General features: G+C 27.7%; 2 protein-coding genes across 5 annotated transcripts; both read left to right on the top strand.

The window, feature by feature from the left end:
- The first annotated feature begins 21 nt into the window (after positions 1-21).
- LOC114130502 (differentially expressed in FDCP 8 homolog) lies at positions 22-2,452 on the top strand. Of its 2 annotated transcripts, none has more exons than XM_050203827.1 (7): positions 22-175; positions 524-675; positions 735-1,038; positions 1,104-1,286; positions 1,369-1,613; positions 1,683-1,901; positions 1,970-2,452. In XM_050203827.1, the coding sequence occupies exons 2-7, from the start codon at positions 538-540 to the stop codon at positions 2,153-2,155; spliced, it is 1,275 nt and encodes a 424-aa protein (XP_050059784.1). In that variant the 5' UTR covers positions 22-175; positions 524-537; the 3' UTR covers positions 2,156-2,452. The 2 variants fall into 2 exon arrangements, with proteins under 2 accessions (XP_050059784.1, XP_050059789.1); XM_050203832.1 differs by lacking the exon at positions 22-175 and adding an exon at positions 176-309.
- A 1,199-nt stretch (positions 2,453-3,651) lies between these two features.
- LOC114130501 (BTB/POZ domain-containing protein Tiwaz) lies at positions 3,652-14,909 on the top strand. Of its 3 annotated transcripts, none has more exons than XM_027995487.2 (5): positions 3,652-3,885; positions 10,049-10,144; positions 11,540-11,737; positions 12,468-12,673; positions 14,110-14,909. In XM_027995487.2, the coding sequence occupies exons 2-5, from the start codon at positions 10,083-10,085 to the stop codon at positions 14,550-14,552; spliced, it is 909 nt and encodes a 302-aa protein (XP_027851288.1). In that variant the 5' UTR covers positions 3,652-3,885; positions 10,049-10,082; the 3' UTR covers positions 14,553-14,909. The 3 variants fall into 3 exon arrangements, with proteins under 3 accessions (XP_027851288.1, XP_050053047.1, XP_050053046.1); XM_050197090.1 differs by lacking the exon at positions 3,652-3,885 and adding an exon at positions 6,947-6,975; XM_050197089.1 differs by lacking the exon at positions 3,652-3,885 and adding an exon at positions 9,638-9,684.
- Positions 14,910-15,847: the final 938 nt, after the last annotated feature.

The following is a 15,847-nucleotide window of genomic DNA, read 5'->3' as shown; positions in this document are numbered from 1 at the left end:
AATAGTAATAACTAATAAATAATAATAATAATATATTATTTATTCTTATCAAAATATGTGATTCATTGATAAAACGTGTTTTTGTTATCATAACACGACTGCGGACTACCATAACATCACATACAGTGTTATAGTAGTATGTGAATAATTCGTGATTAGTGACATAGTTCATAGAGTAAGTCTTCTGTAAATTATTTTTTTATTTTTATTTTTTCTAGTTAATTCATACCAAATTATTGTTTTATATTTTAATAAGTAATTATTAGTAAATAATAATTCGATGTATTTTAGACAATTTAAGTAAATTTGGTATGTTAAGTAGTATGTATATGTTACAATAAAATGTATTAATTAATGATAATGTAGCTTGCACAATTTTATTGTATTAATTTATGACTGTAATATAATTGTACCTAAAAAATATTATATATTTTTTTAAATTATGAAGTATAGAAATAAGATTTAACAAATATCTTTAGTTAATTAAATACTAAACTTAAACTAAAAATAATTATGATTTCAGGTAGAAACTTTTCTATGAGTTCATTACCTAACGATTTTTTATTTAATGTGGAAATGAATGATTCAGTGATTTCACTGTCATCAATATCATCTGATTCAGTGTCATCTGAAAGTTCAACTTCAATATCTGATAACTTCTTAACAATAAATGAAGTAGATAAATAGTAAATATTCTACTTTAGTTAAAATATTTATTTACTATCACTTTTTAGAATGATCTAAATGAAGATATATTGAGAAAAGAAATTGAAAAATGCAATCAAATGATAAGAACTACTAAAGAGTGTAGTCAAGAACGCATGCGATTGGTTAGAAGATTAGTAGAGTTAAGATTCAAATTAGAAATGGTAACAGAAATAAAGGCTTTAGAAAACAAAAATCAATTGATTGAAACCAAAGTGATTTTTGGTCATCATTTATCTTTTGTATGGAAACCAAACTGGTTAGAAAATAAAATCTGTGATGTATGTGCAAAAACTATTTGGAAATACATGCATCAGTTGTATGAATGTTCAGGTAAAATATTAAATATTTTTGTTCATTAAACTAGATTTTAAAATTTAATTATTATGTTAATATAGATTGTGGATACTACTGTCATATTTTTTGTTTGGATAAAATCAAAAGAGTTTGTACTGCAGTTCTTGCTAGTGAACATTCTATGATTTTAACTATCACTCCATCCAATGGATTGTTATCTCAAGATTACAAATGTGCTGAATGCCAATCATATATTCGTATTCGTAACACCAAACTGTCATCTGGTAAAGTATAATATAACAATAAACCATACTATTTACAAGATTGCAAAACCTAACGTGTTAATTTAACAATTTTTTTCTTTAGAAGATACTCTTTCATTAGAAGCCCGCTTATGTGACTATGATGGAAAATTTTACTGTCCCTTACATCATTGGAATAATACTGCTTTAATACCAGCACGTGTTTTATGCAATTGGCAATTTGAGAAAAAATGTGTTAGCCAGGCATCTTTTCAACTACTTAATTATAATTATAAATCAAAAATGTATAATTTAGAAAAACACAACCCTAAACTCTTTACATATTTAGAGTCACTCAATAAAATCAAAGTAAGAAACTGAATTTAATTTTTATAAATTGATTTTATTAAACATGTTATTAATTATGGATTTTTATAGAACATTAAAAATAGTTTAGTAAAAATGAAAAAATACTTGGTTTTATGCAAAGTTTGGAATGCACAGTTGAAAAATGTATCTTCAAGATGTCATGAATTGCTATATGATAGTGTTCTGTATAGTATGAAAGATATGGTTGAAATACATTCAGGACTTTTTTTAGAAGATTTACAGAGAGTATATGACATCTGTGAAAAACATATTCGATATGAATGCGAAGTTAGTTAATTTTTTTTTATAATAAAACCATCATAAATAATATTTTAAACATGTATTATTATTGTTAGATTTGTAAAAATCAAGGATACATTTGTGAGCTTTGTCAAAAGGACACAATAATATTTCCATTCGATGAAGATGCCCATAGCTGTGATAAATGTGATAATGTTTATCACTACCAATGTTGGAAAAATAGAGATTTCTGCCCTAAATGCAAAAGAATTAAAGAACGGTCTAGACTTCAAGAAGTATAATTATATATTTCCAAAAGTATTGAAAACATTTTATTTTAATCTATTACAATATTTTTTATTTACTTATTAAAATTTAAAATTTTTGTACTATTTATTTTAATTACTATCTAAAGTAAAAATATTTTTGAATATTGTTTTATAGCAATAAGTAATTACTGCCTTTAAAAGTAATATTAATAACTAAAACGTATCTATAGAAGGGTTAATTACTGTGATATTTTTAATTATGAATTTAATTTTATTATTATTCTGTTGATGTTTTACATATTATATATTAGGATTAAAATTTAGATAAGGATAAGGATAAGATAATTATAATGTTTATTAAAATGCATATTTTGAATATTACTTCAATCCATTATTATTACCTCTTAAATAAATTTCCTTTGCTATATCAATTGTAAGAACATTGGCTTACCATTAAGTTACATGAAGTATAGCTATTGTATCTATGAAGACAGTAATAAGTATTTTTAAATAATACTGAACAAGATTTTAATACTGGAAATTACTGTATTGCAATTTTCTTAAGAAAACTAGCCTCTAGTACTCTACAGTAAACGGAATACAAATCTCTAGAAAATAAAATATAAGGTACCTAATACTTAAACAATAATTTAAGAACTTCAAATGATGTCAACATGTATGGTGTAGTGTAAAGGTACCTTTGATAATATATACAAAAAACAATTTAAATAATTTTTAAACATAATTCTAATTCTAATGTATTATAGTATAATTTATATTTGTTATAATGAAATGCAACCAGCTATTAGATAACATGTTTGAAGAAGGGGTTATTTTGAAATCTAATTTAAAAACTGTAATATCTATAATAATGTAATAATTATTTATATTACATTTTTATTATCATTATTATTTACTACTATTTATTTTTATCATAATTACCTATCACAAAATGATTATACCAATATTATAATTTATAATATATTTCTTCTATAAATCTATTTATGCTTTGTATATAATATTTTTGCATGTACTCAGAATAAAATAATATTTATAATTATACAACTTAAAGTACAAAGTTAACTACAGTTTATAATATTTACTTGTTTAAAATGAATAATGAATAATAATAATAATAATAATTTTAAAATATTTCAAATAATTAAAAAAAAACATTTGAATAATTTTTTATTCGAATAAAATGTTATCTAAATAATCATCTAATTACAATTTTAACATTTTTATATGGTTGTGAAAAATATAATAATATTGTATTCCGCTGATTTTTATTTCTCAATTCGTACTCCACTACGCCAGAAATCAGAACCGAAAAATCTTAATATTTTGCCTTGCGTTGAATTACATAAAGTGAAGAATAAAATATAAAATTCCAAAATTCTTAATGTTACAATATTATACAATAATGTCGTAAATGACATGTTTTGTAATTTGTTCAATGGTTACACTGAAAACACCAGATGGCGCGGTTCTTGATTGCCGTGGCGGTCTTCTGTAATCTGAACGTGCTGTTCAATGGTTCAGTACTCGGGATAACTACAATACGATAGTTGTGTGTGATCAAATCACTTACGTCCGACAATATTATTTTCGATTTCCGAATAAAGTATTTGAAAGTTTTATTTGGCAATGTGTTAAATTAATAAACGATTAATTTTTTTTAATTCTGAAAATTCACATTAATTTTATTTATTTTTTTTGTGTCTAAAAAGAGTCATCCTGGAGTCCGGGCCGATTATTAAAAGGTAACTAATAATTGAACAGTGTTATTTATTATTTGAATTTTAATAATTATAATAGGCATTCAAACTCTCAAAAAAAAAAATTCTAGATTTAAGAAAAATGCTTGTTTTATGATAAATAAATCATAAGTTATATTATAACGAAGGTGTAACGACAAAAATAAAAAATAGGTGTATTAATTAAATACCTATTATATATTTATTTGACTTTAACTACATCTAAAATGTTTGCAATAACGACAATATAGCATTACACACATTAAGATGTGTAGCTTGATTTGTATTCATTGTAATTGAAATGGTGTACTAAGAATACATTTTTTGATTTGTTATAGAACATAAAAATAATTTTTTATGGGGGAGGCCTGGTTTGGCTCCACCACTCCACCAGTTTTATCCCCTATAATAATCTATACTCCTTTATAATTTATACCATTTTTAGCAAGTTGGTTCTTAATGTTCTTATTTCATTTTTATAAATTAATATATTATTTATAAATAATCCATTATTAAATATGCGGTTATCAATTGTATTATAAGATGATCGTAAGATTGAAAAAACTAAGGGTACCGAAGCCCCCTATTTGAAATTGTGCCCCTAGGCTTTGTTTAACTCTGTTATTGTTCAAACGAAAATGATTGCAAAATGTATTCATTATTTAAATAGTTAAATATAATTTAAATTAAATAGTTAAAACAAGAACATATGCGCAACTAATAACGGATATTTATGCCTATGATATCCTATTAATATCTTAAATTTTCTAAATTATAGTCGGAACTTTAAAAAAATATATACTATAATACATAATATAAAAATAATAAAAATTAAGAATTTTATATCTTAATATTTAATTATTATTTATGTGATTCTGAGGTTATATACGCTGTTATAGGATACCTATTTTCATCAGTTATTACTGATTTTATTTAAATGTTTAATTTCTTACTCGTTAATTAAAAAATAGTTAACAAGTAATGTGGAAATCGTATGATTGTTTGATCAATTAATAAAATATTCCAATTCTTTATTCTTAGAATCTCGACAAATATTATATTAATATAATTCTTATTAGGTAATAAATAATTGTTTTTTTTCGCTCATCCATAACAATAAATATTTTTTTGTAAATTCTATTTCAAATTTAATTGTTTACAAAAGTTTTGATCTGTTATTAAAATAATGCACATTTCTCTAGTTTTATCACTTAATAGTTTATATATGTATCCGGCAGGCTCGATGTTTATAGGTAAAATCGTTATTAATTCTTTTTAAAAACATAATTAGATATTTATAGATACTTTCGCGATTTTAATATTTTATCTATACCTAGGACCTATGTATACTATGTATAATAGTTGACGATATCATTTTGTACGGAAATTCAAAAAATGGCACACCAAGTCTAAGTGAACTGCCATCGGTCGGCGTTGCGCGTGCATGTGTCCGTCATCGTAATCGTCGGCGTGTAAACCTACATGCATAATAATAATATGATGTATTACCCGTTTATTATTAATACACGATTCATCGAAGGCGCCGCGAGTCCACCCACTCACACATAATATTATAATGCGTACGCGTACTTAGACTCTTATTAATAATCGCATAATGTCATACATTAGCGGGTATTATAGAAAACTTTATAAAATCATCAAAGTGGATGTATATATATTATATATATATAATACGTAAGTATATGGTATAATAATTATATGTACCTAATGAGCGAGAGGGATATTGTATAATAATGTTTATAACATGGTGCTGTTGTGTATAGAATATATAACGACCGTGTGGAAAGGATTTCGGTCATCGGCGAAACAAAAATAATATGATACAGTCATAATATATATATTAGGTATATAATATACCTACATACAAATACAAATAAAATCGTAAAAAAATAAACCAATCGAACGGTCTCTCGTAGGTTCGCCCGCGTGTGTGAGTATACCAAGTACAGATAGTTTTGTGTATATATGCATCATCATCATAAGTATAGTAAATACATATCAATAATATGCGTTCATAAACGTGAATGTGTGTGTGTGAGAGTATATGTTATGTGTGTGTGTGTGTGCGCGCGCGCGGTCGTATACATACACACTGGAGGCGAAAATCATTACGTGCACATGTTTATTATTTTTATATTTTTTCCCTCGGAATATCGCCCGGAGGTGTACGGTTTTTATTTTATGTTTTTGTGCGCGTTTGATGTGCCGTGACATGAGGTCGTACGCGACCCCGGGCGACAATCGTGCTGGTGCCCGGGGCCGACCGCGCGCGCTCCGATGCCCCCCCCCCCAATACACACACACACACACCCGGTTGCACCGACCACGCCAACGACAACCGACCCCCGACCTCCGCTAGCTGCTATACACACCGATGCACGGCCGTTTCCCCCCGGGCAGGGATGACCGGACCTATGTGTATATATATATAGGTATATGCAATGAGCGTTTGCGTCTGTTTCTATGTACATATAAATGCATATATTTATATAGCCTTATAGGTATACTCGCGCAAGTGTGTGTGTGTGTAATATCTATCTCGACTAAATAATATATATATATATATATACATATACTTGTATATGGGTATAGGTACACGCGGTGCTCTTCTACGCGCATATACCTTCATAATATATAATATTGTGCGGCGGTGGGTACTCGTGCCGTACGCCCGGAGTGATCACGGCCCGCGTACATTCGTTTCCCACGTGTTTTTCGTATTATTATTATTATTATTATTATTATCATTATATTAATATTATTATATGTTTATAATATATAATATATGTATTACAGTATATACACACCACCCCGGCGGGATCGTTCCCACGAGCCCCGTCGTCGTCGTCGTCGTCGAGCGCGCGAGATCGTCCGACATAAGTCACACACACACACGCCGCCGTCGCGCGTTCACACTATAATATTATTATAAGTTGTACGAAGGTATAATAATATAATATATATTATAATATCTCCGTCAATATAATATGATGTTATTTGATGTATACATCAACATTCATGCTTGCAGATATATTATATGACGAACCAAGGCGTTTAACCAATGAAATATTATAGGTACTATTATTGTTGTTGTTGTTGTTGTTGTTGTTGTTGTTGTCAATTTGCAATTATTATTTTATACGCTCGAAATGGTGTTAGACATAATATTATACACATAAATATAATATTATCTAAATAAAAATTAAATATGGTTTATGGACGTTTTAAACGAGTGAACGCGTAAATGACAACGAGTTTTAACTTGACTGTATGTGGAATTGTGGACGGTTATATATAAATTTAATATTTTAGATCTTTACACGCAAATACGATGAAGGATGGCGTGTCAAATAAGTAGCAGTTGTAAGTTGTAATTTCATTTTGATCTCAATATCACGTGGATTACCTAATAATATTATACATCGGGGATTCACAGGTATCACATTATTGAATATAATTCTGTTTAAAGAGATGGGAAAAATATAGTTAAATTATAACTGTGCAAATATATAATATCATGACAAAACTTATTTTTTCGAAAAATGTGATGTTTGATAATCAATCACTATAATGATATCCTAGGATATCATAGAGAATATGCTAGAATTCATAGCATTCAAATTTCAACCTAAAACTTTTTTTTTCGTAATCATAGAAATATAATAAGGTCAATGGTCATACTACTATAGACAAACTAATAATTTATGATAATTATTACTACAACATATCTGTGCGACTGTACCTACTATACAGTGTAATACGAAATTAAATTACATATTTGAACTTTTTATAGTACCTAATGATTTTATATGTATAGCTGCTTGCAAGATATATGTTTTAGAATGTCTTGATAGTGCCTATCAAGCAACTCTAATATGTTCAAGTTATAATTGTATAATTTACTGCAAGAGCACGTATATATTTCTATAGTCGTATCCTGTTGAATATATACGACAAAATTATAAAATAAGGACAAAAATGATTAAATATTTAGTTTTAAAACTAAGGAAATTTAAGTGACATTATAATATTTTTAAAAATCAATTTTAATTGACAGATGATGGACGATATCAAATATTTAGTATATACCGTAATATTACCGCGTATAGTATAGGTAGGTATGATTTGATTTAATGTCAAAATAAGGTATATTAAAAGTAAAATAATAAAATATATTAACAATATATACAAACATTTAAAATATTTTTTATTATGGTGACTTTAATACCTAAACATTTAGTTGTTAGTTTTCTTAAACACAAACTTATCAATAAAATTTAATAACGTATAAGTACAATATTATTAACAAATATTTATATATAATAGGGGTAAGCTATAGTATCTATTTTATAACTGTTGCATCTAAATAAAATATTATCCCCAGCCAAAAAACTTAAGTTGCTAATATTTTTGAAGAATTATTGACCACAATTACTCAAACTTAATCTTAGAAGTCATTGAATATATATTATTCGATTTCCAAGATAATTTAACCTTTAGAGACTTTAGACTTGAGAATATAATATATGACATTTTCTTATGGATTTTTAGTTATATAACATATAGGTAAACGAAACCACTTTACTAATGGCACTAGTTTATGTATTAATCTCTCCGTCTATATGCAGTGTAAAAATATAGAGAAAAAAGTAGGTTTTGGCATGGTCGCGTTTTATTTATTTTTTATTATGTTTAATGTCACGTGCCTTCCGTCCGGTACAACTGGTATCATCATCAACAGGTAGGTCCGGATAATACGAAGAAGCGAACAAATATCATTGACCTTTATTATGACGCTTTCACAGACCATAGACAGGTGCCTTATTTTTACTTCGTTCTGGAATATCAAGATGTCGCATTTTCTCTCACAATGTTTTCACAAAACGATTTCTTTTGTAATGAATATACTGGTTTGGCTATATTTAGAATACTTCACCAAAAATATTGGTGACCAATACCAATGACAAAATACAAACAAAAATAATTAACATATTAACATATTATATGCTTTATGTACTCGTATACTTTCTTTGAAAGTATAAGTGCATATATACATGTTGACACATATATTACGTGTAATATATATGCGAATTGAATACTAAGTGATATATGACATATAAGAAAGCATCGCACTTTATATTTTATCTTCGATCTCTGGAAATTGTGTATTGTTTAATGCACCTATAGTGTTTATTTGACAATGTCAACAAAATCATAAATTACAGTTTACACGCATTACATATATCCAGTATATACAAATATGGTTTGACAAAATTATACAGACCCGTGTTACCGCCAAATTAATCTATGATGTCTGAGCGAGATAATAATCTATACATATAATAAACTATATAGGTATTCATAATATATGTATATTGCTCTCTCTCGCCCAAGTGACATTTTTATATTATTTATTTCATATAACATGCGGACAATTGGATTATCGTTTTCAGTTACACTTTAGGCGTGGTCAGCACATGTATATACATGTTCCATGATTCCACGTGTAAAATGTTTTATGTGTTTGTATAGGTACTGTACAGTTTATAACTTTACTATTCTTATAATTTTCCTCCTTTTCCATCGTATTGTGAACGATATTTTTGTGATCAAACCAGAATCATCTTCAGCATCGTGTACAACGCCCACAAAATTGTCGACCCACTATAGATTCATAAGCTGTATAATACGATAAGCAGCAGTCGGTTCAACCCGAATAGAAAATTTAAACACTATACAATAATAAACAACAATGATCCAGCTGACTTTAAACAGTTTAAACCAGTGGGTGAATACTTATTCATAATGTCATTTCGAAATAAATTGTAATCAGTTTACCTAGCTGCAATGCCCCCACATAAAGATTTTTTTACATGGTTGAAATTAAATTATTTAGTGTAATAATTTTAGTTGTACATTACTATTTACATTTATATTACATACAAAAATCAAATCAAAATAATATAAACAATGTTAATTTTATATTTATCTGAATTAATTTCAAGTATTGGTTCACTGTTTTTGATTTTATTAACTAAAAGTAATTTTCATAATAATATTAATGTATTATGTAATTTATAAGATTTATTTTTTTTAAATTCTACTTGTAGACATTAATGAAATATTTATTTTAATTTTATAATTTTAGACGTAAGTGTGAAGTGGTGCGAGATGTGGACGGAATGGAGCCTAAAGATCTCACTTCATCCAGGTCCTTATACACAAGCACACAGATCAAAATCAGGTGTGTACCTATTTAGAAAAATATTATATTTATAATAAATATGTATTGGAAAATAGAAGTACTATATGTTGGTACGTAAGTTTCTATAATTAATTCCAACACGATGACGAGATTTTTAGTTAAATTTACTTCTGTTGTGTATTAATACTCAATTATGATGATATAATCTTATTGCTTGTCGGTCAATACTCAATATAAACATTTACATATATTGACCACCTACCTATGTAAAATAATACAAACCATCTATAAACATTTGAATAAGCTTAAAAAATAAGAATAAAATACCACATAGATGACTGTGTAATTTAAATAACTGCATGATTAGAAGTTAATAGTTATAGTCTATAGATGTCCTTTATAATTTATTCTGAGAATAATATTTTTATGTAGATACCTACTTATAATGTTAATTTTTAAATCCTGTTCAACAATAACTAAATCATTTTGCAATATTTAGTTTTAAACATTGAAATATAATTAAAATACAACGCCATCAATATAAAACATTTTAATTGATTTTTAATTTATAACACGTAGTACTAAGTCAATGGTAATGTTTCAACCCTTAATCTCAACTATTATGAATTACATTAGAAAGTATTCGATAAACAAACATAGTTATTCATCCACTCCGAAATAATATATATTTATAATTAAAGTCTTGTATTTACATCAAATCTAATGAAAGTACATTATACTCGTAGGTACATATAATATTAAATACAAATATTAGGTACAATTGTACCTATATTTGTATACAAATTTATTTTTCTATAGTTGAAAGTATTTTTTTTAAGAGTTAAAATATTAAATTTCTAGACAAATAATAAACTCGTAATTTTGATTTTAAACATCCATCGATGTTAAGTATTTTTTTTTTACTAAATATAATTATAAAATTAACAAAAATTATTATTTAAATTTATTTAATTCTTTTTAAATACATATTTAAGTATTCTTTTTTAAATTGGATTATTATAAAAAATTTTAAGTCTGACTATTTATTAATGAAGATATGTATATTCATTCTTTGTTTTTATATTCATATAAATAAATTATATTTTTTACATTTATAAGTATAGATAAAAATATAGTAAACTTACCACTATCAAATTTGTAAGATAATAAACTTTTAAGTTAGGAATACTATTTTTCAATTAATTAAATTTATGACAAAAAACAAATGTGAAGTTATTGTGTTTTAAATCTGTAGAATTATACTATAATAGTATAATGCCATTGAATAAAAAAATTACTAAAATCTACATGCACTATATCTACTGATTTTAAAATGTAAATTCCGAGTGTTTTCTTATTTCTTAAAATATAAAGGTATATGTTTTTTCTTTTTCCATTATTATAATATTTGATTATTATTTGTATTACTCGTAGTAATTCACCGGCCACGTCTCCTACCGTCTCACACAACAGCAATTCACCATCACCAACACCGGTAGTGCCGACTACCGGTTACAACCACAAAATCATTGCTGGCATACCATGTGTAGCAGCCGCGTCTAAATACACAGCTCCCGTCCATATAGACGTCGGCGGCACCATATATACGTCTTCATTGGATACTCTAACCAAGTTAGTTTAATGTGATATAGTATTATATGCATAGGTATTTGCATGTATTTGAGAAAAATTTGGGTTAATTACCCAATGAAACCTTTCTTAAAATACGTATTTGCGTAAGGTCACGGAACAAACATGGGAAATAAGCAATAACACCAATCGATGATGCGAAGAGTGGGTTTCTGTTTCCTTTTTATTTTTTTGGCTTACCTAACGATTGGTCCTTTCAGCATTGCACGTCGTGTTCATCGCCTTTGGCGTTACACGAACGCGCTACGCTTCACTAGTCACTCTCGCATAAAAGTCGTGCATTACGAGTCTCCGATATATTATATACCTGCGTATACATAGTACGGATTTTACTATTTTTCTATAAATATTATTGCTTTGTTATTATATGACTATATAGAAATTTAACCACATGGCACACACTCAAAGAAACTAAAAAAAAAAATAAATGAATGTATTGTTGTATTGTTATGTTACATATTATATATATATTATAATATATTACATGTATAAATATTTTACACACGATAATGTCATTATTATATTATGTTCAAAAAGTATAGAAATGATTATAATATTTTTTTTTATCGAATTACGTACACGATTTTCAATTTTAATAATGACAGATATTTCAATGCATATTTTATGCAACTGATTCGTGCATATTATAAAAATGCAAAGTACATAATTCGTTTATTTTTTATAGAAAGTCTTACATTCAATTGAATTTCAGGAATCCTGATTCAAAACTGGCAAAATTGTTCAATGGTAGTATACCCATAGTGTTAGATTCTCTTAAACAACACTATTTCATCGACAGGGATGGCAAGATGTTCAGGCATATTCTCAACTTTATGAGAAATTCAAAGCTTTCGTTACCTGACAATTTCACTGACATTGACCTATTGCTAGAAGAAGCTAGATACTTTGAAATCACTCGTAAGTAAATTTTTAAAAGCTATATCTATACTATTATTATAGTATTCATTATTTTGTCGCGGCCTAATAATCCATTTAATGGCTTATATTATAAAACTAATTAAAGCCCTAATAAGTGTGTCGCGTATTATTTGAATGCTTAATAAAACACTGTTTTTGATTATAATGAGATAATTGGGCACATAAATAGTCAGTTCATTGTGCATTTAAGTAATGTATGCTATTATACACCGATAATACCTACGCGCTGTTGTTTGAGGACAAGGTTAAGAACGTAAATTTCTGGTCTAATTGAAGGATATTGTGTGGCTGCAGTCTTTTATACAGCCCCGGGTGCGTGATACTTGTCTCACTATATCGAACTATCATATTATATCTTTTACAACCGTTTTTGTCCCATCTTCATTATTTTATTCATAACATTCGTAATCCGTGTAATATGGGTTTGAAATATGGAAATCATTAGACAAATTAAAATATTATGTAATAACAATCGATCATAATTCACGATTTTGATATTTTTCCGGAGGCGATTGAATGATGCAGAACATATTTGAATAAACAAATAATGTTACGTGACAATAGTTTAACATATTATACTGCTTTTATTCTTAAGTTAAGATAATTCAAAAAAATTATTTCAATATATTGTTAAATTTATCAGTTATAACAAAAATTTATTAATTTAGAATAACCTATGCAGTTTAGTGTTTACTTATATGGAGTAGCTATCATAGATATTGAAATATAATAGATAAATATATCAAACGAAAAAGCATTGTATATTTATGTTCAATTTCTTATAAAATGAAAAAGTAACTTACAATAAAAATGTATAGTTTTATCATAATAAATATAGGTAAGTCTTTCATTTTTGAACCACCTACAAATGATACGAGAATCGTGTTAACATTACATTACAATCCTTCACGATGCAGCATTGCTTATTGATCAAAGAAAAAAACAATATTATACATCATTATTATTGGGTAACCTATATAAGCAATAAAACTAATTATAAAATAAAATTAAATGTAAATATAGTTACTTATCAGTTATCATTAATAGAACCAAGGTTAAAAAATATGAGAAATCATATACACGCGTCTGCATATATAAACAATGATAAATAGTGTAGGTACAATTCATACATCATATGAACATAATATGAATATTAAATAGTAAATATAGATATTATGAGGTATACTTGCCTACTTTTATATTATTTACATGAATGGTTAACTAAGATTAATAAATATACAGACCTATAGTATAATACGATTAATACGCAGTATCTATACCTGAGAATATCATATAGGTACCTTCTACCTACTTATGTAACTGTATACTGTACGCATATTGCGTGAAAAATAATGTTGGTCGTAAATTTACTGTATATACTATATATAATCAATGCAATTGGTTTATTGTTCCAGCCATGTGTAAACAGTTAGAAAACTTGAAACGAGATCGGATGAAATGCAACCGGACGAACGGTTGGGATTCCAACGGCCCTAGCCGATCCAACAGTAGTCTCTCCGGCACGAAAGACCAGTACGAGTGCGTGTCCGTCCACGTGAGTCCAGATCTCGGGGAGCGTGTGATGTTGTCTGGTGACCACGCAGTTTTGGACGAGGTGTTTCCGGAAACAGGCCACTCGGCGCTAGAACCCTCGGCCGGACGTCCGGCCGTGTCTTGGACGCCCGTGGACTCCAGACACCTGGTCCGGTTCCCATTAAATGGATACTGTAAGCTCAATAGTGTGCAGGCCATCACCCGGTTGCTGAACGCCGGTTTCACGGTGGCTGCAAGCACGGGAGGCGGCGTTCACGGCCAACAGTTTTCCGAGTACCTGTTCATCCGCAAAATGTCCAATTGACTAACACTCATCGGACAGGCCACGTTGGGTAACATGACAACATCAGATCATAATTTATAGATATATATATATATCATATTATTATATACACTATTATAATATTTACACTCGTTACCCCCGAAAAGCGTACGTTATGTAATATGATAATACATGTATAATGCATATATTGATGAAATTAGTTGTGTAATTTTAGATGATATTAAATTTTTTTTAAGGCTGGTTTACATGTTGAAAATAAGTTTACTTTGGCTATTTTATAATAATATATATGCCCGTTTTGTATAAAACTATATATGATGACTTATATTATATTTTGTTGTTTGTGAATAATTTCACAATAAACAAACAATAACTTCACATATTACACACACAATACCATCATTTAATTTCTACGAAATCAGCCAAGAAATTAAAACTTTGTCACTGTGTCATGTTGTACAATTTACACCTCATTTCTCCTTTTCTTAGTATTCCTATATATTATATCCAAAAATCTTTTCAACTTCAAAATATACAATGAAAGCTTATGAATTCGAAACAAGGACGTAATTTTTAAAACATGAATTAAATAATATTGCAGAGTTTTTCAAAACCTAACGTAACAATAACTGTTGTAGGTATGTAGGTACTCGTATATTAAATACGTATAGGTATTTGTTTCGTTTGTGTAACATAAGTAAATAAATTACACTTAAATTACAATTGAGTTTCTCGATTTGTAATGTTTACAACATTACTGTATTGAATTTCAATAACATATGTATATTATATATAATATACCGTTAATAATATATACGTGTTGAATTAATATATATAAATATGTATATAAAGGAAAGTGTACTTTAATAATAAATAATAATCAACGCAGAGTCGTTATCGCTGAAGCTATGAGTATGAAATTTGGACAGTAGTTTAGTTTTGTGATTTAGACACCCACTAAGAAAAAAATTTTCAAAATTTTGATTTTAAAAGGGTTGAAATAGGTAAAAATAAGTTTAAAATAAAAATAAAATAAGTCAGGTTGTTATACAAACTATATAAAAATCACGAAATGGCACATTATAGTATAACCTAACCTTAGTAAAAAAAAAAATTGATATAACTTTGAAACTTAATGGTTAGAAATTATAAACTTACGTAGGTACACATTTTGCAAGGTACGCAATCCACCACAGCCAGGTCGGTGCTCGCATAACATAAGAGAGTCTCACAGGTAACGCCAAGCTTAATGGCTATAATATAACCTGACTAACTTACTGACTGATAAACGTAGAGCCTTAATAATAAATCGAGGC

Source organism: Aphis gossypii, chromosome 1 (assembly GCF_020184175.1).
Source record: "Aphis gossypii isolate Hap1 chromosome 1, ASM2018417v2, whole genome shotgun sequence".
NCBI classification, from domain to species: Eukaryota; Metazoa; Arthropoda; class Insecta; order Hemiptera; family Aphididae; genus Aphis; species Aphis gossypii.
This window is presented reverse-complemented; position numbering and strand designations above follow the sequence as displayed.